Source organism: Triturus cristatus, chromosome 10 (assembly GCF_964204655.1).
Source record: "Triturus cristatus chromosome 10, aTriCri1.1, whole genome shotgun sequence".
In the NCBI taxonomy this organism is placed as follows: Eukaryota; Metazoa; Chordata; class Amphibia; order Caudata; family Salamandridae; genus Triturus; species Triturus cristatus.
The window spans coordinates 953,218,215-953,243,223 of record NC_140593.1 but is presented as its reverse complement, the minus strand read 5'-3'; the positions used below and the strand labels follow the sequence as shown (position 1 = coordinate 953,243,223).

General features: G+C 42.8%; 1 protein-coding gene across 27 annotated transcripts in view; it reads right to left on the bottom strand.

The window, feature by feature from the left end:
* The window catches only part of OBSCN (obscurin, cytoskeletal calmodulin and titin-interacting RhoGEF), a 1,809,553-nt gene that overhangs the window by 1,130,995 nt on the left and 653,549 nt on the right, over positions 1-25,009 (bottom strand). For 23 of the 27 annotated variants that reach the window (XM_085628811.1, XM_085628818.1, XM_085628815.1 and 20 more), the window contains one exon: positions 10,217-10,489. The exons of the other annotated variants lie outside the window; for them this stretch is intronic. In XM_085628811.1, coding sequence (XP_085484937.1) covers positions 10,217-10,489 — 273 coding nt within the window. The remainder of the gene's footprint in view (positions 1-10,216; positions 10,490-25,009) is intronic. 27 annotated transcript variants of the gene reach the window in all.

Sequence of the window (25,009 nt, the reverse complement as noted above, 5' to 3'; positions counted from 1 at the left end):
ATATTGATTTACGCTCTTTCCATGCTTCCTGTCCATATTCCTGCCTATTACTTTAAAAAGATTGACTCTCGCCTTTCCAAATTTCTTTGGAAAAACAAAAAAGCCAGAATCTCCTTATCATTTCTTCGCAAGACAAAGTCTAATGGGGGTGTGAACTTCCCTGATTTTCGCATTTATCACAAATCCTTTTACCTTCGTCAGGCCTTGAAATGCCCCCCCCCCCCCCTGTGGCTTTCTATGGAACGTGCTTTGCTATTACCCTTCTCTTTGAAGGAAGTTCTAGCCTTCTCTGCCAAAACCGCTCATACCTCTCTCCCCTTGTTTAAACACACTCGTTCCCTGCTGAAGCCTTTGATCCAACCAAAATTTGTCTCTAGAGAATCTTTTTTAGAATCTCCTATTTCCCATAACTCCCTTATTACTATTAATAATAGACCCATCTTTTGGAAAACCTGGAGATTAAAGGAGATAATTTGTGTTAAGAATTTATTTGATGGTTTATCTCCGTGCTCATTCCCCCAATTTCAAGCTACTTTTCACTGTCCCCGCCCCTTTCTCCAGAAATTCTCCATCCTAATGATTCTTGATATCTTCTACTCTCTTCCCTCTCTTCCACCAAAACCCTCTTCTTAAGGTTCTTCTCACTCTTCCCAAAGCTTCTCTCATCTATAAACTCTCCTTAGCTCCTAATTCTGATCGTACCAAAACTAAATTGGAACGTACATGGGAATTTGACCTGGGATGTGAATGAACTATCATCTTTTGAGACAAACTCTGGTCCCTCTCTCTTAAAATCTCTCGTTCTGCCTCTCTTACTCAATCTATGTTTTTCCTTTACCATAGACTTTACTTTACTCCTATTTCTATAGCTAGGTTTACCCACTCTACTGATACAAATTGCTGGACTTGTGGCTTCTCTAATGCTGATTTCATGAACCTTCTCTTTCTTTGCCCTTCAGTTTCTCTCTTCTGGGGGAAAATATGGTCCTATATTTCTCGCTTGTTTAATATTCTCATTCCTTATTCTATTCCTCTTCTTTTCTCTGGAAGTTTGTCTGATTCCTTAGATTGTCCCACTCATAAACATGGTCTTTTGGACCTTATGTTAGCTTTGGCCTTCCAGCACATAACTCTTAATTGGAAAACTCCAACAAAGCTTTCTGTCCAACACTGGTGGAACAGTCTCTGCCATTTTCACCGACTTGATATTGCTTTTGCCTCCTCTTGCAAACCGATGGTTAATAGGGAGCTCTTCTGGTTGCCACTCACTACTTATTTAGACAAATTAGCGTTAACAAATGATTCTCGTTTAAATTACGAAACTTTTAAGCCTCCTTAAACATTTATTTTCTTTGTTCTTTTCTTCTAATCCTTGTTGACTTATTGTTTTTTATTAATTATAATATAATCATTGTTCACATTCCTTTGTAGATATGCAATATTATATCTTACCACTTTGTAAGAGTTGCCCCCCCTCTCCCTCTCCCTCCCTTTCCCTCTCCCCTCCCCTCCTTACTTCCTTATAAAATTTAAACAGCTTTCTTTTCTCTCTTCCTGCTAGCCATTTTATTGTTTTGTACTCTTTTAAATATGTTATTCTCTGTATTGCTGGCATATAGTATTTTCTGTCATTATTCAAATAAAGCTTTTAAACATTAAAAAATAAAAGAAATGCTTTTGACAAGTCAGTGGCCTCAGTTTTGAATTTTTCCAGTAATTTAGAGGCAAAACCAATTAAGGCCCTTATTCAAAATCACCAGTCTAAATGCATTTCTCATACAGGAGTGACATTTGGGGCTATAAAAAAACTTTGGACTTGCAAATAATTGAAAACAAGTTTTTGAGACGCCCTTTGGCAGGGCCCCAATCTACAGCTTCCTTTGTGATACATGAAGAATTAGGGGTTGGTTATATTTCGCATTTACGGTCTCTGATAAGGTGGATTTTGTTATGGTCCAATCCTGATCTGAAGCTTAATAGGATTCATTTGAGGGATTGTATGCTATTGGATAAAACCAAATCTACATCACGGCTGGCCTACATTAGATCTTTTTGCCAGGAGCTGGGTCGTGCTGACCTGTACTCTCACCCTCAGAACATCAGCAGGGGGGGTGATTTATCGTGGGCTAAAAAATATTATTGTGCTAGAGCTCAGAGTACTAGGGAGTGTACAGAATTGGTATAATTATCTGTTTGCTTGCATGTTATTATTTCTACTTTTAGGTGCGCTGAACCATACCTTACTTCTGTGACTAACCCTCAGCATTGCTTTATGTTGACCTGTTTTAGGTTGAATCAATTGCACTGGTTTTTAGCAGACCATATCAGATGGAATAAAGTTAATAATCTAGAGCAATGTATCCATGACAATTTCTCTGATCAGGATACTTTTCACTTTGTGCTTTTTTGTGACCTCTATTGTGTTTCCCCAAAGACAATTTACTTTTCCTCTACTAAAATGGAGACAGTTCACTCAGGCTAGACCCGCTTTTATCTTTTTGCAAATGCTACCCAATGAATTTGTTTGTTTTAATGTTGCTAGTTTTTTTATATCTACTGTTAGACTCAGACAAAGAAGGGGTGATTTACATCTGGAGCCATTGCATGCCTGTACCGCTATTTTGATTAAACTAGCTATTGCCCTATTACTTAGAATTTTTAATATTCGTGTGTTTTTAGAATGTTGAGACTAATTATTCTTGGAGATTGATTATTTTTATCATGTATGTAATTGTCTGTCATGGATCTTTCTATTGTATGTTTGTAACTTTTATGTTTTTTATTAGCTAATTAAAGATTATTTTACCAAAAGGTTCCTCACCTTTTGAATCATCTCCTATGCCAGACTGGATCCCAAAACTTGTAACGGCTCCTGCATGCTGGCAGGTTGTGCCCTCGGCTTGCTTTCTTAGTGGCTCTATCCTACCCTGAACAAGACGATGCAGAGCCACATATAGGCAAAACCTCTATGTCAGTCTCCCGCCTTTATTCCAAACCCTCAATTATGGAAACTTGACTGATAAGACTGCTATGGTAACTGCCAATTACTGAGTGTAAATTAGGATCTTATTAAATCTCAAAACTCATGGAATAGGGTGGCCAGTGAGAAAACAGCAGAAAGAAAGACTGCATATAAGAATCAGTGTTACTTATTCTTTTGTTGAATACTTCTACCTGAAATTCCTCACCTTTTGAATCAGTGCCAAAGCACTGCACCCAAAGGAGGTTGGTGTATGGAGGGATACCCCAGGGAGTCCCGCAGTCTCAAACTAGAAATATGGTCTTCACTGCAGACCTGACAATGAAAACAGTAGCTGCTGGTGAAAGTACAGATGGAAGCCCACAAGCAGCTTGGCAGATGTTCAAACCAGAAACACTGTGAGCTAGAGATATGGTTGTAGCCTTCTCCCAAATGGAATGAGTCCTATGGTTCTCAGGAGGCTCTTTTGGCCAATGCATAACATAAATTGATGCATACGGCAATTTCTTAGGATAAGGTTCACTTCCGGACTTCCTTTCCCATCTTCGCACCGGTGAAACTAACGAACAGCTGATCATCGATATGGTACTTCCTAGCCCTGTTAATATAGAAGATAAGAGGCACATACTCGGTTCAACTGGACTGACTCTCCTGCCTCCATGGTTCGGTATGAGGAAAAAGAACATAGGAAGTGTAATGAACTTCCCCACATATGAAAGGCCTATAGCAATTTTGGTAGAAAGGATGAATGTGTCAGAAAAACCTGTTTGTCTTGGATAAGGAAGAACTGACAAAATAGAAATAACTGCAATGAGAATGCAGTTTTCAGAATAAAAAGCTGTAGAGTGCAGCCATGGAGTGCCCCAAAGAGTTAACACAACAAAAAGGCTAATAACAGATTGAGGTTCCACTGAGAAAACATAACTACAAGCAATTTGAAAAATGAGGACTGATCATACAGATTAAAAAAAAGGTCAAATGAGCCGATAATTAAATGCTCACAACGAACAGGGAACAATATTGGTGGGGTTAGGCAAACCAAACAGTAGCACATAAGACAACTTTGTCTTACAAGGATCAGTATGTTTCAATGACCCGAGTATATAGATTTTCTTAGAAAGGCGGGGAGAAGTCAAAATGATATCCACCATTTCTGCTAGAATGTCAAAGATTCTCTGCCAGTCTTCTCAATCTCAACTCTCTAAGGTGTAGATTGTAAATGTTCAGATGAAACATCTTGACTTGTTGCTCTGATCAGAAGGTTGTCCCAAATGGGAAGCTTAAGTGCAGTGAAAATGCTCAGGCTCAGAGGTTCATAGTACCAGCTCCAGAGAGCCTAATCTAGGGTCACCAAAATGAGTTTTGCTTTAATCTACGCAGAGGCAGGGGAGGGAATGCCTGCAGAAGGCCTAAGTTCCACCAGTGGTGGAACGCATACCACAGAGATCCTCGAGGCAGAGAATGAAGATTGCAAAACGCAGGAGACTGAGCATTTTTAGGGCTGAGGAAGAGAACCACCACTCGATCGCAACCACTTCAGATCATGAGCCATCTCTTCTGAAATCCGAATGGTGTAATTCGGATTTTCTTGGTGCTGGGCATGCTGAAACGTAAAGTTTAATTGCAGAGCCTGCATGTGCCACCCAAGGAGATGTAGGAGACTCAGAGGTCAAGAAGGCTCAGAACTACTCTCACTGAGATCCAGGACTGTGGTTGAAATATCAGGATCATAGCCTTAATGTCTGAAATGTTAGGGCAGAGGGGAAGCTTTGAATTCCAGTGTGTACAGAATAGCGTCAATGAAAGGCAACATCGGCGAAGGACTCGCCATTGTATGAAGTAGTGTCTGCCACACTACTGACTGCGGCAAGCCTGCCTTCAACAGTCAAGGTACAGGATCACTAATATTTCCAACCTCTGAAAATGGGCTCCGACCTCGCCATCACTTTTGTAAACACCCATGGGTAACTGCGAGGCCAAAAGAGAGCTCCACAACAGAAAATGCTCTTGGCCTACCTTGAACTGCAGATAACATCTGAGGGACTGCAGAAGGGTATACAAAAAATATGTATCCTGATGGTCCAAAGACACTCTAGTTGCCGGCGTCCAGCTCAGACAGTATTGCGGCCAGCATGAGCATTTTTAAATTGTCCTTCCACAGGAAGGCATTCAGAGACTTAAGATCCAGATTAGGCCTGAAGCCCTAGTCCCACCTCAAAATGATGAAATGAGAGATTAACAGCCCTCTAATTTTTCCACCCTCCCAGTGGTATCCTTGGAGAGCAACAGACACACCTCTGCAGCAGAATGGACAGATGCTTGCCTGAAAATGCTAACTAAAGTGGTTTGGTGCCTGTTGAAAGACTAATTGGTAGGGGTGGGCGGAATTTGCATAGTCGCGCTATGCAAAGCTCCGCAAAACGGTAAAAAATCTCCGCAAACACGTGGAATTGTTTGTTCGCGAAGCTTTTATCCTGTTCGCGAACGCTGTTTGCGTGCTCGGGGGGAAATATCTCATGAACGCGCATTTTGAGAACGCGAACAAGCAAAAAATTCCATGTTCTCCGCGGAACGCAGAATTTTGGGCAATTCCGTAATCTCCGCGGAACACGAAATTCCGCAAGTGGAACGGAATTTACCACCCAGGCCTACTAATAGGACCATTGATGCCCCTGCTAGCCCACACGCTGCCTGCCAGACTTGCGCCCATGACCTCAAAAGGACTGGGCCATCAGCTACATAACTCATTGTGAAGGCTGTTTCTATCTATGCTATGCCAGCCCTCTGGATTAGCCTCTTAACTTTTGGAATTGATGCAGAAGCTGGCAGGGGTCAAAAGCCCTAAGGAGTGCATTGCAGCCCAGCTGCCCTTATCCCTGAAAGAGTGGGGCACATAAAAATACATATATATGAGAGATGCTGTTACACAATCGAAACATCCTGTGGATCGCACCCATTCATGTTGATGAGGGACAACACTGGTACCTGTAGCAGTCGTAGTATCCAGACCTGCATGGATAATGTATTTGGCTGTGCCCTGTTTATCGTCTGGCCCACAGAGGCCATAAGATCTCCCAAGACTGCTGCCAAGATTTTGCTATCCATGTCCCAAAGAGCATGTGTGTAATGATCATGCACTCAAACACCATGTACTGATCACAGTGTTAGACTGGTAGAAGAAAACATGCTCTTGGCAAGAGCATCAATCCTTTTGGATTCTTATTCAGAAAAGTCATTGCAAATGAGTTTGAATTCACGTTACTTGCCAAAGCCTGTACAATAAGTCTATTTGGGAAGGGGTGCTTGTTGAGAAAATTTGGATCACCAGGCTCCAGTCTGGGACGTCTGGCCACCTGCATATTCACATGTGGGCAATAAAAGGTCTTCAACCAAGCAGGTATCAATGTATCCATGAAGGTATTATTAATTAAAATGAAGTAAAGGCTCAGAAGTCTTTGGCTCAGGCTGCAAAATCTTTGTTAGAACATTTGTTTTGGTTTCAATAGAGCGTAGCTGCAATTCTAGTGCCTCGGCTACTCTTCGGGCCACTACGGTAAATTACCAACTCTACATTGTTGACCCAGCTGGTGAGTCACGCTCTGTCTCAGGCGAGGTGTCATGCTGGCATTCTGTAATTTAATTTATAAGGCAATCGCACTAAATGAGGGGGGTGAGAGCGATGCACATCAACCTCATCATTGTCAACATCCTGGGATGTCCCCCTGTTCTGGTACAGGATCTGAGTCAGGACCTAAAAAGCTAAAATGCAATTGTCTCCAAAAATCATTTCATTTTCAGTAAATAGTAATACAAATTTACCACACACATTGGCTTGCATTGTTAGCAAACAAATTCATTATGTTCCTAAACACAAGTTGGTCATTTTCTAAATAATTTCATATTCTTCCCCAAATACCTTTCAATTTTCAGGAAATTCATCAAATCGTCACCAAAATATGAGCTTAAGTAAATTAACTATTTTTATTAAAAAAACAGCTTGTCACATTTCTTCAAGAATTCCTGTTTAAGAATACCCTTACAGGCAGATCCTGCCCCACATGCTACTTTATTAATGCAAGAAACTGCTCATAAACTGTTCATGCAACGGACAGTCAAAGAAGCCTGGATTCAAGCTTGAATGTCCATGTGCAGCCGACACATGCCAGGAATAGTTCAATTTTCCAATGTGCAGCTTTCATGTGTTTTACAGATGTTTATATCAATGTATTACCTCATAAGGTCCTGTAAGCAATAACATGCAATAATTAGCTCGGGCTGCCTCTCATGTCCATCTGCTATGCCAGATTCTCATGTGCTTTATCATGTACCTTTGTTCCACAGTCATATGCCAGCAATAGCTCCACGTGCCCAGGTACAACTACATGGGAACTACTCAGCTGCACGTGGTCTGGTTCCAGATATGCCCAAGCAGAGACAGCATATGTCAAATGGTAGAAACAGTTCACATTTCCCAGATTCAGTAGTGTATGCTCATGTACCTACTTGTCTACCCATGCCCAGCCTGATGTATAATGTGCTACCACCAAATGTCACAAATGTTTGAACATGCTCATGGCATATGTCTTGAACGCTCATTTACAACCATCTCAGGCAAGATTTAAACCTCCCCTTTCTGACGTACCCATATGCAAAGCCTTAAACACAGATGCATGCAGAAGCACACACAGAACACAGGCACACAGGATGGCAGATATATGAGCAAGCAGACACATTCACACATGTATATGGTGAGATATCACCCACTTGACTTGATAGTCAAACTCAATATGGATAAACCCAATGACCTCCTCCTGGACACGGGTGGCCCTGGAGGATGAGACATGATAGGAGTATATCTTGCATGAGTGGCATTGTGGATTCAACACCTGCTACTCTTTGGTTACTGCTTGAGCCCCAAGACACGCAATGAAGTGGCAGTACCGACGCTTAGGTTACAAAGGACATGTGCTTGAGCGGGGCTTGGTGAATGGGGCAGCACTAAATAAGAAATGGACATTAGTGATCCAGCTTGCCAGCTCTCCCTGACCCAAGTCAAACCCAACACCACTATTCCCATACCTCCTCCCTGTCAATGGTAGATGCAGACGGGGTAGGAAAACAACCAACAATGAGATATATATGAAGGATTCGGTGGCAGCTATTAAGAATCCGTATCCCAAAGCTCTGTGTTCCTTAGTGCAAATACCATCACTAATATACATGTCATACAAAACCTAAAAAAAAGACATTATGGCAAATATTTTCTCTTGATAGACAGCAGGCCATTCTAAAGGACCTATCTCCATGTATTTATTTATCACATATACAAAGGATGTTCACCTTAGAGATGCATAGAACTAAAACACAGTCGATCAGAAATAACTGGTGGAAGCAAGTTATAAATTAGACACCATGAGGAGAAAGGAAGAGGATAGGCTTTGAGTAAATGGAGAAGTTTCAGGAGATTTTGAAAGGTTTGGGAGCACGAAAAGTAAAAAGATCAGAAGCATTAAGGAACACATTGGCTCAGTGGAGACAAAATGCAACTTGAGGGTATGAATAGAGAATAGGAGGGTAAAGAGATGCGCAAGAGGAGGAATAGAGAAAAGGCACAGAAATTGGAGTTTCTTATCTTTCCTGATTTCATTAGATGTTGTATGTCTAAAAGTAATGTCTGTGTTTGAATCATTCTGCCCCCGATAAAGAACACTCCTAATGTTGCCTTTTAGATCAGAGTTGAAGTTGAAGTTGAAGTGGCTAACTGAACTACTTGGAACTTGCTGTCTACTTCTTTTTCTCTGCTGTCTTTTTACACTTACTTTGTGTAAATTATATAATTTATTATAAAAAAAAAAACTATATATGCTACTGCCTATTCTCTGTGTAATTACTTCTAAAACATGAATTAGGAAAGCCAGTAGGTCTCCCTTTTTATTAGGGGAAATGTTTGGCAATAGTTGGGCGACTTTCAGTGTATTGTTCAGTCTAGCGTTCCAAGAACGAAAATACCATAATACACCTATGTCTTACATTACCACAATACGGAAGCTAACATTAAGGTCCCTTTGCTGAACAGACTGCAACAGCAGAGTTCAGCTGCAGCCTCATAGAAGAGCATTATAAAAAGTCAGAAGATGAATTTTTAGTTGAATATATTGAACTTAAAATATACAGCAAAGTATTCTATAGTATGCACTTTTTACAAAAGAACAATATTTTTGTTACATCACTAAGAAAGCCTATGTTCGTACAATTCTTTAATTTGCAAAGAAAAAGCTGTAAATCCAACATTTTCAGCAAAAAAGAAAAAAAAAAGAACTCACAATGGTGATTAGTAAATAGCAATGTGTCTTTATGACGTCTAAGGAATCCAAACAGAAAGCACCTCTTAAACAAAAAGGCATTAAACAACAATACCAATGCTGGCTGGTCATCAAAAGGATGACTAAATACCTCATTCACAAAAACCTAATAGGAACACAAAGTGGCCAATGTAATCATCCACAGAATTCAATGGCTTTAATGGCAGCCGTCCAAGCAGTGGTAAACCATGAAAAACACATTAAAAAGTCAGCGCAGGACTTGACGCTCTCACGTGTTCTGTAGAGCTTATTGCGCTTTTATGAAGAACTGATTACATGTTGCCTGTAGCCACACCTAAAAAAATTGGATCTTAAAGCGAATAGAGATTGGAAGTCATCAAGGTCCCAATGACATAAGAAAAGAAGACAAACTTATATTTTGGAGCGAGTGAAGGTTGGATGGAATGCTCAGAGAGGAGATCCAAAGAAGGATGATGGGAGATTAGTAGGAGCAAAAAACACAAAAGAATCTGAACGGATAATTTGCTAACTGAAATAGAAGTGAAAGATCAAATGTCACAGAGGTTAAAAGCAACATGATTAAAATGCATGGAATGAAAACGTTAGGTAAGTCAAAGGCTATGCTACTCTAGCAGGCAAGAGGGTGATTTAATAAAGCAGAAAAATCGGTGTGAGAAAGCGAGGAGGTGGTAAGAGCCAGGGGACAAAAGAATATCTATTTTAAGGGATGAAAGGGAAGAACATTAGAAGACATCCAGAACAGAAGGATAGACAGTCAAAAGACTTGATGTAGACATCGGATAAATGATAAAAGGAACTAAACTAACTAAAAAGAAATAAGACAAAGAGGCAAATGCAAAGGCTCATAATCTACAACTAAATAAACACCCAGACGCTGATCATTGCAAATTACCTCTCACTTCAAGCTGTGCCACCGAAGTACTCTGCCCCACTGTGAACTGGACATCGCCAGAGTCTTCCTGTGCCACTTTCCTAAGAGTCAGGGTATGAACTGTCCCACTGTGCACAGATATCTCATTCATTTCATTGGGCTGCAGTGGAACACCAGCCAGGTACCACTGAACGTTGGTGGGCTTGGCGTGGGACACGGTGCACTCAAACACTGCGTCCTCTCCCTCAGTTAAACTGACGTTTTTAAGTTGCTCCGCCACAAACGGTTCAGGCTCTTTAAAAGGGAAAATAAAAACAGTGTTATGTTACATTTTGTGTTTTTGAAAGCTACGTAGGTGCAGTCCGGGAAAGTAATGTGCATCGTTCTACTTTAAAGATTTAAGGGGTCATTTAAATTGTCCAGCAAATGGATGGGCTAAGATTAACTTTTCCAGAAGCAAATTTTACAATATTTGGAAACCTCTGGGGATTCATAAAAATAAATTATGCAAGTCATCACCATATGTTTCCTCTGGCATCATATAATGCTTTGGGGCACACTGCCCACAACAACTCGGAGGTCTGCCTTATTACCTGATCACCTTACTGCTACAGCTCCTGGTTTTTACCAGAAGTGTCTTTTCTGCTTTACACTTCCTCTCATTAAACTTTGCCAGAAGGAGAATGCTTAAAATGACCCCCTACATTATCTGGGGAAAAACCATTAATAGGCAGTTTTAAAGTTCCCAGTGGTAAAACCTAAAGAGTTACTAAGGGCCTCATTACGATGGCTGAGGGACCGCCACCGAAAGGCTGTCGGTGGCGGTCCCTCCGCCATTGTTAATCGTTTTTCCCCGCCATATAATTATGGTGGGAGAGAAGCGTGGTGGTCGGAAAGACCGACCACCACAGTCCAGAAGGGCGGATTCAATCCAAAAGCCCGGACTCACCGTGTGTCCCTGAATAGCAGCAGTGCCTGTCAGTCGCCGCCGTAGGGATTATAATATCCCTTTCTTCTGGTCGTTCTGCGGCGGTCAACCCACCGCCAAATGACTGGTGAAAACAGATTTGGGGGCCCATAGTGGGCCACCCTTAATCCCTGGGGCAGGGACATAAGCCCTGGGGGGTACCCTACATAACCCTGCACCATGTGGCAGGCACCGCATCGTGCTTGTCACGTCGTGCAGGTTTATGTACACTCCATATTTTTGGGATTGCGGCAGGGGCAGCTGACAGCATCCCCGACGCAATACAAAAGATAGAGAATGTGACTACTGTTGTTACGATCACATGATTATTCAGATTGTGGGTAGGTCGCCTCTCAGGCGGCCGGTCCCAAATCCGATATGATGGTGGATGGACTGAAGTCCATCCCCCATCATAATGAGGCCCTAAGTTAGGATTCAAACACAACTTTAACCATTATTCAGTGCAATGCCCATTACCTTATACATGACATAACAGAAGAGATCACAAATGACATTGCCAAGCTTGCCCATGAAGACATTACACATGGCTTAAGTACAGACATTATCAACAGTAGCATACTAACTTTCTTAACTGTCATCCATTATTGCATCAGTGAAGATATAGCATATGGAACCATTTTTATGGTCTGACTACGCCGCTTTTGCCAGAAAATTATGTGAGAATCACTAGGGAGGGACTTTGGCTCCACCCACATGTTTGGAGGCAGAAGTACATGTTTTGATTGAGTAGAAGTTGTGTGCTTCCACAAAAGAAGTGCTTGCCCTCCACATAGCTGTATCATTTTGTTTACTTATCCAGCTGTGTAAGGTTGAACTTTCGGGGCACACATATGACATTAGAATGATATTAAGGTGTCACAGATAAGTAGATAATGTATGCTGTTTTTCTCTGGCAGCGGCACAAATGTAAGGAGGGCAGTCATTTACTTACTTGGATCTTTACGTCGGCTGGACAGTACAACGGTCACTTGACATTTTAACATATTTCAATATTATTCTACAGTTCTTCTCTTCCACACACATACATATCTATTCCCAAGCCATTTACTTGAAAGGCTTCACATTTTGACACAACATTCGTTGAAAGTCAAACCTATTGGCATTGACAATGCTTGTTTGGATATGTAGTAAATGTAGACTCCAAGCTTCTTTGAATAATTCACATATAAACATGGCTAACATAAATCCTCTAAACACTACTGCAATTCACATACACACTTTCCACTTCTCTTGAATGGCAGCCTACAACGCACCAATTTCATATAGATGAGGCCTCAACACACATTCTGTGTCCTGTCTGCCTTATGGACATAATCCTCGTGCACGCTCATGGCATCAACATAGGTCTTGTCATCTATATGGCTCCTATTCAAAGTCCAAATGCCAGGCTTCACATTTAGAGGGCATACGACCTCAAGACATCCAACAGTCATGTGCATGAATGCATAACATTTACTCATGGACTGTCCCCAAAACAGATCCCTGGTATGTATTAAACAGCAACAGATAACTTCTTTATGCCACACAAATTTGTAACATTTCCATCGACCGATAGTAGTGCACACTTTTCAGTTCCCTGCATCTAAATGTTTCGTCCAGTGCCCTCTATCCTCATGATAAACAGTACGCTTGTCCAAGCACAATGCAAGGTAAGGAGTACCAAAGAAGATTTGCCTTCAGAATGCACTTTAGTTTTATAGATCATAATACAATGACATAATATATTATTCCTAAGTAAATAGTACTTTTGATAAGTTGTCTAAAATATATGAATCTATTGAATATATATTTCATTTGTTTTATTATAATATTTGAATTGTTTTTTTTAACTGGTTTATTATTACAGCATCAGAATATTATTACTGAATTACTTATATCACACTATTTGCGCTTTAATACTTGTTATTTAGGTTTATTTCGTTTAAGGCGCCCTGTTTTCCGTTTTTACAGATAAATACAGAGAGAAAATGTGTATTCTGTCTGCATTTATTTTTAAAAGTGGATAAATACAGACAATTGTGCTTCTTTTAAGTGACTCTCCGTGCTGTCTTTCATGAATTGTAGCTAAACAGCTATGCAGATGGACAGCATGGGAAACCAAAAAACAGGATGAAATGCCTTTAAATAATGGCATATGTCAACATACATTTGTGGTATAATGCTAATATTTAATGGATGTATTGTTACAAAATATTTGGCAGCTTAAATAGCTAAATCACGACAGACATCAAAGTATGAGTGCGTGTCTATCAGTTAAATAAATATGGAAATGTACAGTTTTACAACTTAATTTATACACAAAACACTAAATAAATATGGATAAATACAGATAAAATGTCCCAAAAATAAATATGGATAAATACAGACAGAAATGTTAAAAAAATAAATACCATGAAATCGGGAGTCCTAATTACAATCTACATGCCTAACTAAGCATAGGCAGTACACGAAAGAGATTCTTAGACTTTCAACAATCGAGTACACTCAAAGGGCCAATATATGTACTCAATGTAACAGAAATGCCACTGCAAGGAATTAAAAATCAATGAAACCTAGCCGCCATTCTCCACAACAGAATAGGCTACAGTAACCTGTTCCTTTCTGGCTTGCCACAGACCAGTGGATGCGATTACATCTAGAAGAATAAATTGTTATTTGTGATGGGTGACTACTCACCTCAAAAACAATCTCAATCCTTGTCAAGATGAACCATCTCAAAGTCACTAAATTAACCTGAGCACAACCCTTCAGTAGTAGCGATGGCAGAGAGTAGACAGGCTTAACTTAGGGCAATGTGTAAAGTATTTATTCAGTACTAAAACAGCATTAAAGTCAAGATGCAACACACTCAAAATCCCAAAGTGAATTACAAATAGTAGAATAAAATATAATAAACAAGATGACACAAAAATGTTGAAAACTCCAATAAGGGGAAGGGGAGAGATGATTTTTTTTTAGGTGTAATAGCGACCAAGAAGCAGAAAGTGTCAATGATAGTAAATGTCAGGGAAGACCAGAATCAAGGAGCAATTTGATACTGACCGCAATGGAGTTTAGTTCGGATACACCATCCAGGTTCATCTTTGTCACAGATTTTACTTTCTGACTTTAGTTTTTAAGAGCCGATCCACCACAGGAGCACACTTCTAAAGATTCTAAGACCTCAGGGGAGGCACTTAAAGACTCACAGTGTGTCAAGCAGAGATCAAACAGCAGGGTCACATCCATGTCCAATTGCCACTGGTCAGCTGAGTAGTTGCAAAAAAGGCCTATTGTAGCTTATTGTGTCCCTGTAGCTTTAACATACTTATGATCCGTGGAGTCCACTTCTTTCTCCGGAGAGCATGTCTAGTCTTCCAAGGATAGTCTCAGGTAGCAGCCAGCAGGTTCAGTCCTCTCCTGATTTTCCCAAGGTCCAGGAGTGTTCTGAGGTGGGTATCGGGAGAGGCCACATTTATGCCTAGCATAAGCTAGTGAGTAAGAATGACTGCTGGGCATACCCTTACCATTGGGGTAAAGTTTCCTGGGCCAACTTTGGGCATTTTCAGGATGGCAGAATTCATTGGGCACACTAAACTTGAGCCCTGAAGGCTGGGGAGGGTGTGGAGAGTGTCCTATGGTAATTCTCTTGTACTTTCACATCTAACACTAAAATCCAGTTTGGAGCAGTCACTGTACCCCCAGTAAACCAAGAGACAGAAGTGTGGTTGAACAAAGCAAGGTTTTCAAGCACCCATACAGTGGATATACAAGTGTTGTTTTGCCACACTATTCTCGCTCCTTGAAGTGTGCCCAGAGAGTTATATGTAAAACTCCAGCTGACCTGTCAAGCAGGCGTTGACATTGTAATGTCAAAAGAAGACCCACTATGATTGGACCATTGCTGGTTGGGGCGGACAAAGGAAGGGCTGTGCCCAGGTTTTAGCAAACGTCTGCCTGTGACCTGGGAGGACTCTTTGAGGTGCACTGCAGGTGTTATAAGTAAAACCCCAGCAGTCCTTTCAAGCTGGATTTGACATTGCATTGTCAAAAAGGATGCTCACAGCCACACCCTGTCAGGTTAAGATGGGTCATCACTGCCCATTCACGTTACCCTATTGTTTGCGCCTGGGACCCATTCACACAAATCCAAATGCTTATTGCTGGCTGGCAAGAAGTTGGAAAGCAAATGGAAATGTGCCACTGAGATTCCAGACAGGAAAAGGTAACTGTCCAAAAGTACCTAGTCCTTAATATTTATCAAAAATGGGACTTCTCCATTGAAATTGATTTTTAATAACTATTAAAAATAGTTGTTTAATTATTTTTTTCATTGTTTTCTAGTCGTTTCCCAGTCGAAATCGGCATTATTAAATACAATAATATAACTCCGTGTTTTTCATTGAACCTGCAGTCTTGCTACATTTAAAATAGCTTTTGGGGTTTTTTTCAATGTAAGGACATTGTTCAAAAACTGCTAAACAGATTTACACCAAAAGCACTCTTTGTGGACCAAGATCTAGCTTTCTGCCAAATTTGCTGTAAATCCTTTCAGACGTTTGGCTGTATCTGTGTCAAAAGTTACTTTGGAAAAATGAATGAGCAAAATGGGTTTTGGGACCCTCTCTTTTTCTCAGATCAGCCCGAAACTTTCTATGTGCAAACTAGTCAAAAATTAGCACTTTTTGGAAAGTTTTGTGACGATTCGTCGAATGGCACTAAATGGAAAAAGACATGATCCTTACTATAATGACTGCCACTGGGTGATATATATATATAAGTTTTACCCTCATTATGAGCACTGCAGTGCTGGATATTTTTCTCTGCATGGAGGGACACAACCCGCATGTTATTACTCTCCATCGTGCATATTAAGATCCAAATGGGTTGAAAGGTCACTTGGTGATAGTTTATTATATATTTTGTAGTTATTGGACTCAAGAGATTACTCAATATGATTGCAGGGACCTACAATTTTCCTGTGTGAAGATGGCTTTCCTGATGAATGTATGATAGACGACACAAGACGATTGATAATTCAAGCCACTGTTAAATCCGCACACAGTATCAGTTGATATAAATGGATCGCAAAGAAAGAAAAATAAGATTGTAATCAAATCTGAAAAAGTATATTACAATGAAATGTATTACTGCTAGAATGGTGACAAAACAATGTTAATAATTTCTTTGTTCGGTACCACACACTATTTGTGTACGGTTTATATACCCACGGTTGATATTCTATGGGTGAGAGGTATGATTGAAGAAGCGAATGTTGTTTTTAAGTTAGGATGAAAATGCTCCTCTAACTTTTCTGTTGACTTTATGAATGGGAAAAAATCAGATCATAATGATAATTGAATAAATTGTATCCTATTAATGAATTTTTATAAATCTGGATTGTTAATAAAAACATTTTTGACTTCACCCTATAGATCTTTTCTCTGGGGCCCTATAATTTAGATAGACATCTGGTTTGTAATTTCTCAGTTGCCTGGGTTGCTGTACATTATTGTTATCATCTCTGTCCTTGGAACATCCATATTGGCAGGGGGTCCCCTTTATTACATTAGTTATTAGGGGTTCGTCCTTTGGCTGTGTTGGGAGTGCTGTCCCGGTTGCCTGTTCTTTTCCAGCTGCTAACTCACCGCCTCGCGGCCCCCGCTCCGCGGGTGCCGCTCGCAGCCTCAAGACTGTGTCAGGGTCCTGGTTTTTTTGGTCCCCTGTTGTGCATAGGAGCACCAACGCGTCTACTGCAACCACCTCGCACCACACAAGCTCAGAGGCGGGACTGCGAGGACCAGCCTGCTGAGCGGCGCTGATCGGCCGCAGCTGGTCCTCTTCCCGCCCCCTCCACCTGTTTAAAACCTCACGGAGACTGTGCTGCTTGGGTTCGTCCTTTGGCTGTGTTGGGAGTGCTGTCCCGGTTGCCTGTTCTTTTCCAGCTGCTAACTCACCGCCTCGCGGCCCCCGCTCCGCGGGAGCCGCTCGCAGCCTCAAGACTGTGTCAGGGTCCTGGTTTTTTTGGTCCCCTGTTGTGCATAGGAGTACCAACGCGTCTACTGCAACCACCTCGCAACACACAAGCTCAGAGGCGGGACTGCGAGGACCAGCCTGCTGAGCGGCGCTGATCGGCCGCAGCTGGTCCTCTTCCCGCCCCCTCCACCTGTTTAAAACCTCACGGAGACTGTGCTGCTTGGGTTCGTCCTTTGGCTGTGTTGGGAGTGCTGTCCCGGTTGCCTGTTCTTTTCCAGCTGCTAACTCACCGCCTCGCGGCCCCCGCTCCGCGGGAGCCGCTCGCAGCCTCAAGACTGTGTCAGGGTCCTGGTTTTTTTTGGTCCCCTGTTGTGCATAGGAGCACCAACGCGTCTACTGCAACCACCTCGCAACACACAAGCTCAGAGGCGGGACTGCGAGGACCAGCCTGCTGAGCGGCGCTGATCGGCCGCAGCTGGTCCTCTTCCCGCCCCCTCCACCTGTTTAAAACCTCACGGAGACTGTGCTGCTTGGGTTCGTCCTTTGGCTGTGTTGGGAGTGCTGTCCCGGTTGCCTGTTCTTTTCCAGCTGCTAACTCACCGCCTCGCGGCCCCCGCTCCGCGGGAGCCGCTCGCAGCCTCAAGACTGTGTCAGGGTCCTGGTTTTTTTTGGTCCCCTGTTGTGCATAGGAGCACCAACGCGTCTACTGCAACCACCTCGCAACACACAAGCTCAGAGGCGGGACTGCGAGGACCAGCCTGCTGAGCGGCGCTGATCGGCCGCAGCTGGTCCTCTTCCCGCCCCCTCCTGTCACTCCCCTTGATAATCTGCCAAAGCCACGCGCACGCGGGACGCGCGCGGGGCAAGGGCCGGGGCGAAGACCGGGCAAAGAGCGGGCCGTTTGAGGCCGTTCGAGGACATAGAGGACTGGCCTGGCCCACCCCCCTTGGTTCTTGTTATCTGACTCGTCCCTTTTCCACCAGTAAGTACATTGTGGGTACTGCAATTCAAATATATCATGAGTACACGGGGCAGTCGCAGTAAAACTGCAATGGGGCTGAGTAAGCCCAGCGGGACATTGGATGATTTCCTTGTTAAAACTAATCTAGCAATTGATGCTGAAATCACTAAAATGCAGAAGAGGGTGTCAGTTGAGCTTGACGCGGCACGTAGGCTTTCCCAGACCTTTGCTAACTCTAAAAAATCTTCCCTAGGGAAAATCGCGTCTGCTGCATCTCCACAACATGCTTCTTGCCCTCCCCCACTGATAATCCATGCCGATGTTCACCATGCTCCCCCACCTCTTTCCCTTCCATTAGAGTTTATACCCACCTTAACTACTGTGCCCCCCAAAACTTTCGAGGGAATCGCGCCCACTGGACCTGGAACTGCCATTGTCTTGTCGGATAGCCCTGACCCCCCTGACCTTTCTCCCCCAGTAGCAAAAAATAAAAACAAAGATGGCCCAACTCTAAAAAAAGAAAAACAATGCAAGATCTGCTTATGCCCGCAAAAAAGAAAAAATTGCAAGGTTGCAGTTCTTTAATAATAGGCGAACACTACCCACCACTGGGGAGACCATACAAGCGCCAAATTTGGTTAACCATCTAATAGGGGGGACAGGGAACACAGCAATCTTAACGTAGTCCTTGACCCTATTCAAGGGCCTCTCCCCACATATGGTGAGAAACCCAAAGAGGGAGGGCAAAGTGAGCCAGGGAGGGATAGAGACAAGGGGGGTGATGACGAAGATTTTCTTAAGATAGTCTGGGGTACATTAAAACAATTATTGTCACCTCTGGAACTCAGACTCTCTCGTATCGAGAATAATCTCCTCGAGATGGATAAGACCTTAGTCTCCCTGGCCACCCTTAGCCTAAAACAACTGGAAGCAACTTATCCTCATATAGCTGAGAGTACTCCTCAGGAGAATGACGATGGTATTCACCCGGCTCCAGAAACTAACGTTAGTTCCCTTGCCCCTGAAATGCTACCTCTGGTCTTGTCCCTACCCCCACCAAAGCCAACCCCAATACCCAAACCCCGCTCTAAGCCAATCGTTCCCTTTCCCCTAATACCAAACATCCCAATACCAGTGGCAAAAGGCCCCGAGAACCAGACCTTACCCAACCCTATCCCTAAGGCCGCCCACAAGCCCAATAAGACTAATATCCCCCCTACTGCGCGCATAACCAACCAGTACCATGGCCGCCAGAACTTTCGTGGGGGCTACATTGATCTTCCTCCTGACGCCGGGCCCTACGTCGTCATACTGGCTGGTGTACCACCACTTGACCTGCTTTCTATGGAGACCCAGTGGTCTCTAAAGAATAAGGTGATTCACTGGCTCAACATCAATAGACAGCTCCCCAATACTGTTAGGACTAGGGTTCTAATGGTTAGGAGAGTGCCATGGGTGGGTCGTACCCATAAATCCATCCCTGGAGACTGCATAGTGGTCTCATTTGCAGACCCTCACACAGCCCAGCATATCACTATATGGGATCCACAGGATACTGACCAATCTATTGTCACCAGACCCCTCACCTTTTTCTATCCTCCAAAACAGACTGTTGAGCCACCTGGGGCTTGGTCAATAGCCCACAATCGTAGATGGAAAGGACATGGGGATGGTTGGCAACCCTTTAACAACTGGTGGGAAGGAGCACCCACTATGAACAGGTTTGAATGTCTGGATCAGGTGGATTGACTGGGAATTAGTGTCGCTCCAATCCTTACCAATGCCCAAAATCCCCTAACGGAAACTGTCCCGAGTGAAAAATTAATGCCCATACCCCAAGTTCCAAGCCACATTGGGATAGACCTAAACCCCCCTGAACAGCACCCTCTTACTGCACAGGTCAAACTACAGGCAGACCTTGCACACCTGCAAGTTCGGATAGGCACAACGGGGAATGCAGGGCATCATCCACAGGAAATTAGAAACCCAATGCACTCTCTCCTTTCTTGGAATGTTGCAGGCCTCGGTAGTAAGATCACCCACAAACCTTGGCTGGAGATTGTGCAGAAGTATGGCATCCTATGCCTACAAGAAACCTGGCTTATAGAGGAAGTGCACATGTTGGGCTTCCGAACCTTCCATTCCCCAGCTGTGCCATCAGCCCAGGGTCGCAACAAGGGGGGCTTGTGCACATACATATCTAACGTAGGGGATGTAAAAGTTTGCGATTTCCAATCCAATCAGTACTTCCAAATCATACTACTTAAATGGGGTACTTCGCAAAAGGTGATTCTTGTGAATTTTTATAATAATTTGCCAATTAGTGAGGTGGAATCAAATTTGAATATTATGATCCATCATATTCACAAACTGAGAGATCAAGGTTCGGGGGATCACATAATGTTGTGGGTGGGTGACTTCAATTGTTCCGTCTGTCCGTCTTCTGAGCTAGGTTTGTGCGGCCTGTCAGATCTCGGGGAGGACGGTCCTCTGCACTTCTCCCACACCAACATGGGGTCTCTTCTTAACAATGTCACATTTACCTTTGACCTCACCTTTATTAACCAGGCATGCTCCCCCCCGGTTCCCTTTGCCCCAACGTACAATGGAAGAGGTTGTAAATCCACAATCGATTTTGCCTTGATATCACCCACCTATCCTGATTTTATAACCTTCTGGGAAACTGGGGATGACCCCATGAGCGATCATTATCCCATCACCTTCGGGGTAAATCTCATGGAGGGCAAAGTAAAGAAACCTAGTAGGGTTCTATATCCATTTGAGGTTACCCTATCTAAGACCAATGGGTATGTAATTAAATGGGAGAAAATGAACCCAACATCCTTCTTTCAAAACTTCCTATCCTCTTGCGCCACGGACATACTTGCCTGCTTAGAGGAAGATACTGACCCAAAGAGCATCATGGTTGCTTTTTCTAACATTCAGCGCCATATAAAAAATGCACTGACTAGGAACTGCAAAGACAAGGGGAGGCATACTCGTGGGTGGTTTGACTCTAGATGTACATCTACACTGAAAATCTTAAAGAAAGCTTTGTCTGCCGACCCAAAAGATAGAGTTCAAATTCGTCAAGCGAGATACGATTATAAGCTGGCAATTAAACAGCGGAGGGCGAAACTGAAGCAGGAGGCCTGGGAAGCCTTGGGGGAAGCCGCCAGGAATAAGGACAGCAATGCCTTCTGGAAAGTCATAAGATCTGTTTATAACTCAAAAGACAGAGATAATTCTGTAGAAGTGGCTATAACGGCTGAGCTCTGGGTAGAACATTATGGTAATCTTTATTCCAACAACACACAGGGTAATGCCCCGAACCCATGCAAGGTGAATTCACCCCCAGATAGCATAATTCAGGATAACCACCTAACTGTCTCCCCAGCACCTCCTTACCCTATTGAACTGGTATTTACCACACTAGAAGTGGAAGATGCCCTTAGAGAAAGTCCTTTAGGTAAAGCCCCCGGCCCTGACCACACCCCAGTGGATCTCTATAAATCAGAACCGGACTTCTGGGTTCCCTTGTTAACCAATGTATTAAATATGGGAAATAAATGCGGTTTTATTACCACCTGGTCAGACGCAATCGTAGTCCCCATATTTAAAAAAGGGAATAGGGAGGACCCGGCTTGTTACCGTCCAATATCGCTATTGGACGGACTCATGAAAGTTGCTGGCAGGATTGTCCTTAAGAGGATACAACACTGGGAAGAAGAGAAGAAGGTTATCTCGGAGTTCCAATATGGGTTCCGAAAGGGACTAGGGACATTGGAGCAATCCCTAAACTTGTCCCTATTAGTCTCTAAATATACGCAGGCCAAAAAAGGGGACCTATTTGTTACCTTTGTCGACCTCAGCTCCGCATTCGATTGCGTGGACCATGCGATGCTCTGGTCGACACTGGAAGACATCGGGGTGGACTCAGCTATCCTCACATTTATCAAAGAACTATATAGAGAAGCGGGGGCCAGAGTAAGATTTGGGACCCAGGGGCAATGTTCACAAAAATTTGCCATAAACAGAGGGGTGAGGCAAGGCTGCATACTTGCGCCCTTGCTTTTCACATTTTACATAAACTCTATCGCTGAAAGCTTAATAAATCTGTCAAGCGATTATCCGGATGTTAATGGTAGGCCTGTACCCATTCTTTTATATGCCGATGACGCGGCAATTATGTCTAGGACAAAAGTAGGTTTGCAGAGAGCAGTAAATGAATTTTCATCCTACATGGGTAAAAGAAATTTAAAGGTGAACATTTCCAAAACTTTCTCCATGCCCTGCTCCCAAAAGAACAACAGACCATCATGCTCAATATATTTAGATCAGCAAAAGATTGCCATCACAGACACTTTTTGCTATTTGGGCATTATGTTTGACAGGTGGGGAAGGTGGAAACACGCAGTGTCAGCTAGGAAACTCGCCTTTAGCCGTGCCATAGGTGCTTTAAGAACCTTTGCAGCCAAAATTGGGGGTAAACCCATTCAAGAAATGTTACAGATCTACCGGGCAAAGTGTATAGCTACGGCCACATATGGCGCAGGTCTCTGGGGTTTCGAGAATGTGTCCTCATTACAAACTTGCGAGAATATTTTCATCTGTTACTTACTAGGTGTGTCCAAAACCACGTCGACTTTTATGACTCACATTGAGACCGGCGTCAAATACCTTAGCGACATCATAAAAATATCACCTTGTTTGCTCTGGCATAAGATTTGGACCACAGAGGAGTGCAAATTGAATAGAAATCTCATAAAAGACTGCATGGCTTTGGACGGTGTAGCAAAAGTCAAGTGGCTGCGATATGTACAAACGATGTTTTCTAACATTGGACACTCTGAATTTTACGACGAACCAGAGACCCTACAAACCTTGACTAGACCGGCCCTTAAAAAACTATTATCTATACACTTAGAGAGTGCTAGATGGGACACTGAGAAACTTAAAGGCACAACCCTGAGCTATCAGCAAATCACCCCTACTGAAGGCCTACAATCTTACCTTGGGATTGAAAAAGCACCCTATGCTCGCATGCTTTTAACTAGGCTGCGCCTAGGGATTTTCTTCCGCTTGGTCACTTTGCCGAAACAGAATGACTGGGCCTCATTGAAATTAATATGTCCATGCGACGACCATTCAACACAAAGTAACATTCACATCATGTTCTTTTGTAATCTGTATACCAGCCCGAGGAAATTATTTCTTCTACCCTTACTTAAACGCTGGGGGATAAGAACATGTAAACCTGCATATTTAAAATTTTTGCTTTTAGAAGATGTGGATGTCATCTTTGCTGTTTCTCGCTTCTTAATGTCAGTGATGAAATTTAGAAACTCAATGAGTTAACTAACACATGTTAATATTGACTGATTAGTGTAAAACGAGGCCCCTCATCCAAATGACTGCTGTAGATTTTAACATTTGGAGTAATGTTTTATCCATTTTTGTAACTTTGTTCATATGAAAACTGTTCTTAAATTGTCTGCATAAATTGTATTTGTATGCTTTTATGATTTATTGATAAATCGAATAAAGCTAAAGAAAGAAAGAAAGAATACATTAGTTGCATAATGCCCATCATGTATCACTTCACCAAAATGGTCTCGGAGGTGATGGTGAAGGTGCCTTGGGCAAGACGGAAATAAATGAGGTGACCTCCTCAGTATGAGGTCCTGAAGAGATCTCAAAATCCAGCCCTGGGGTAGTATCCAAGCCACAGTCATCCTACAGTGCCAAATAGTCATCTGCATCAATGCCAATAGGAGGGAGAAAATTGCCCGCCTCACTCCTAGTAACAAGTTATTCCATGTCTAGTTTCTGGATGCGGTCAGATTGTGCACTAAGGAGTTCCTAACATAAGTAAAATATTTAGCACAAGGCAAGAGTCTACAGGGGAGTTCTTCCTCAACCAATTGCTAGGCATTACCCCAAGATCGGATTAAAATGTTTTTTGCATTTGTAAATTAGGCACTTTTTGTAACGGATCCAAAGTCAGCATTGGAGGCAGCGAAGATGTATGCGGCACTGACAGTGATGGTGGAGCCAATAATGAGAACTCTGGCGGTCAATGAGGATCTACCAGTACCAGAACAGTATTAGAATAAATCATAATCGGGTCAACAGGTGCTGTGAATGAACCTGCCTGCAGAAGCCTGGTCAGAGGCCTCAAAGACTCCTCGTTATCCGAAGGCGCAACAAGGGGATCCAAAAAAGAACAAAAGAAGGCTAACATAGCCTTAGTAAAAGCCACAATCTGAGCAGGGTCGGTGCAAGATGCCAAAAACCTCAGTAAAGGAGTAAGGGTGCTCTGGCCCTGGATTTGATGCTGCAGCACTCTTGTGTTGTTTGTGTTCCATTTCAGTGAAGACCTAGTCCGGAGTTTCGGCCTAGACTATTTCAATTGGAGCAGGTTCAAGACTGATTAGCTTTTTGCTGGGTCTAAACTGAAATAGCATGGTATGCAAAATAATCAGTGACTGGGATACGACCCAAGTAATTACCAGTGGTTTAGATTAATTTGGGCATTCTATCTATCTCTTTTTTGCATACTTCAGCTGGAGCAGGGAGCAGCACCGGATGCATCTCCACCAACACAGCCTATGAGGATGATTTTGAGGCGAGAGTTGGGGAACCATGCCACTGATCGAAAGATCGCCCTATCAAAGCTGAGCGGCAGAAAAATCTGTCTTGTGGAACGTCTTCTACTTTTTACAGGATCACTTGTCCTTTGATGTGGTCCCTTCTAAGACTTAAATTTTGAAGGCTAACTGAAGTGAGATCTGGAGCAGGACCTGAAGCTGCGGCTGGCCCAGAGTTTGTTGCAGAACACAGACATGAATAGCTTCTGCACCCTCTCCTTGATGGCCCTGGTGTACATGTTCCCACACTTTATGCATGA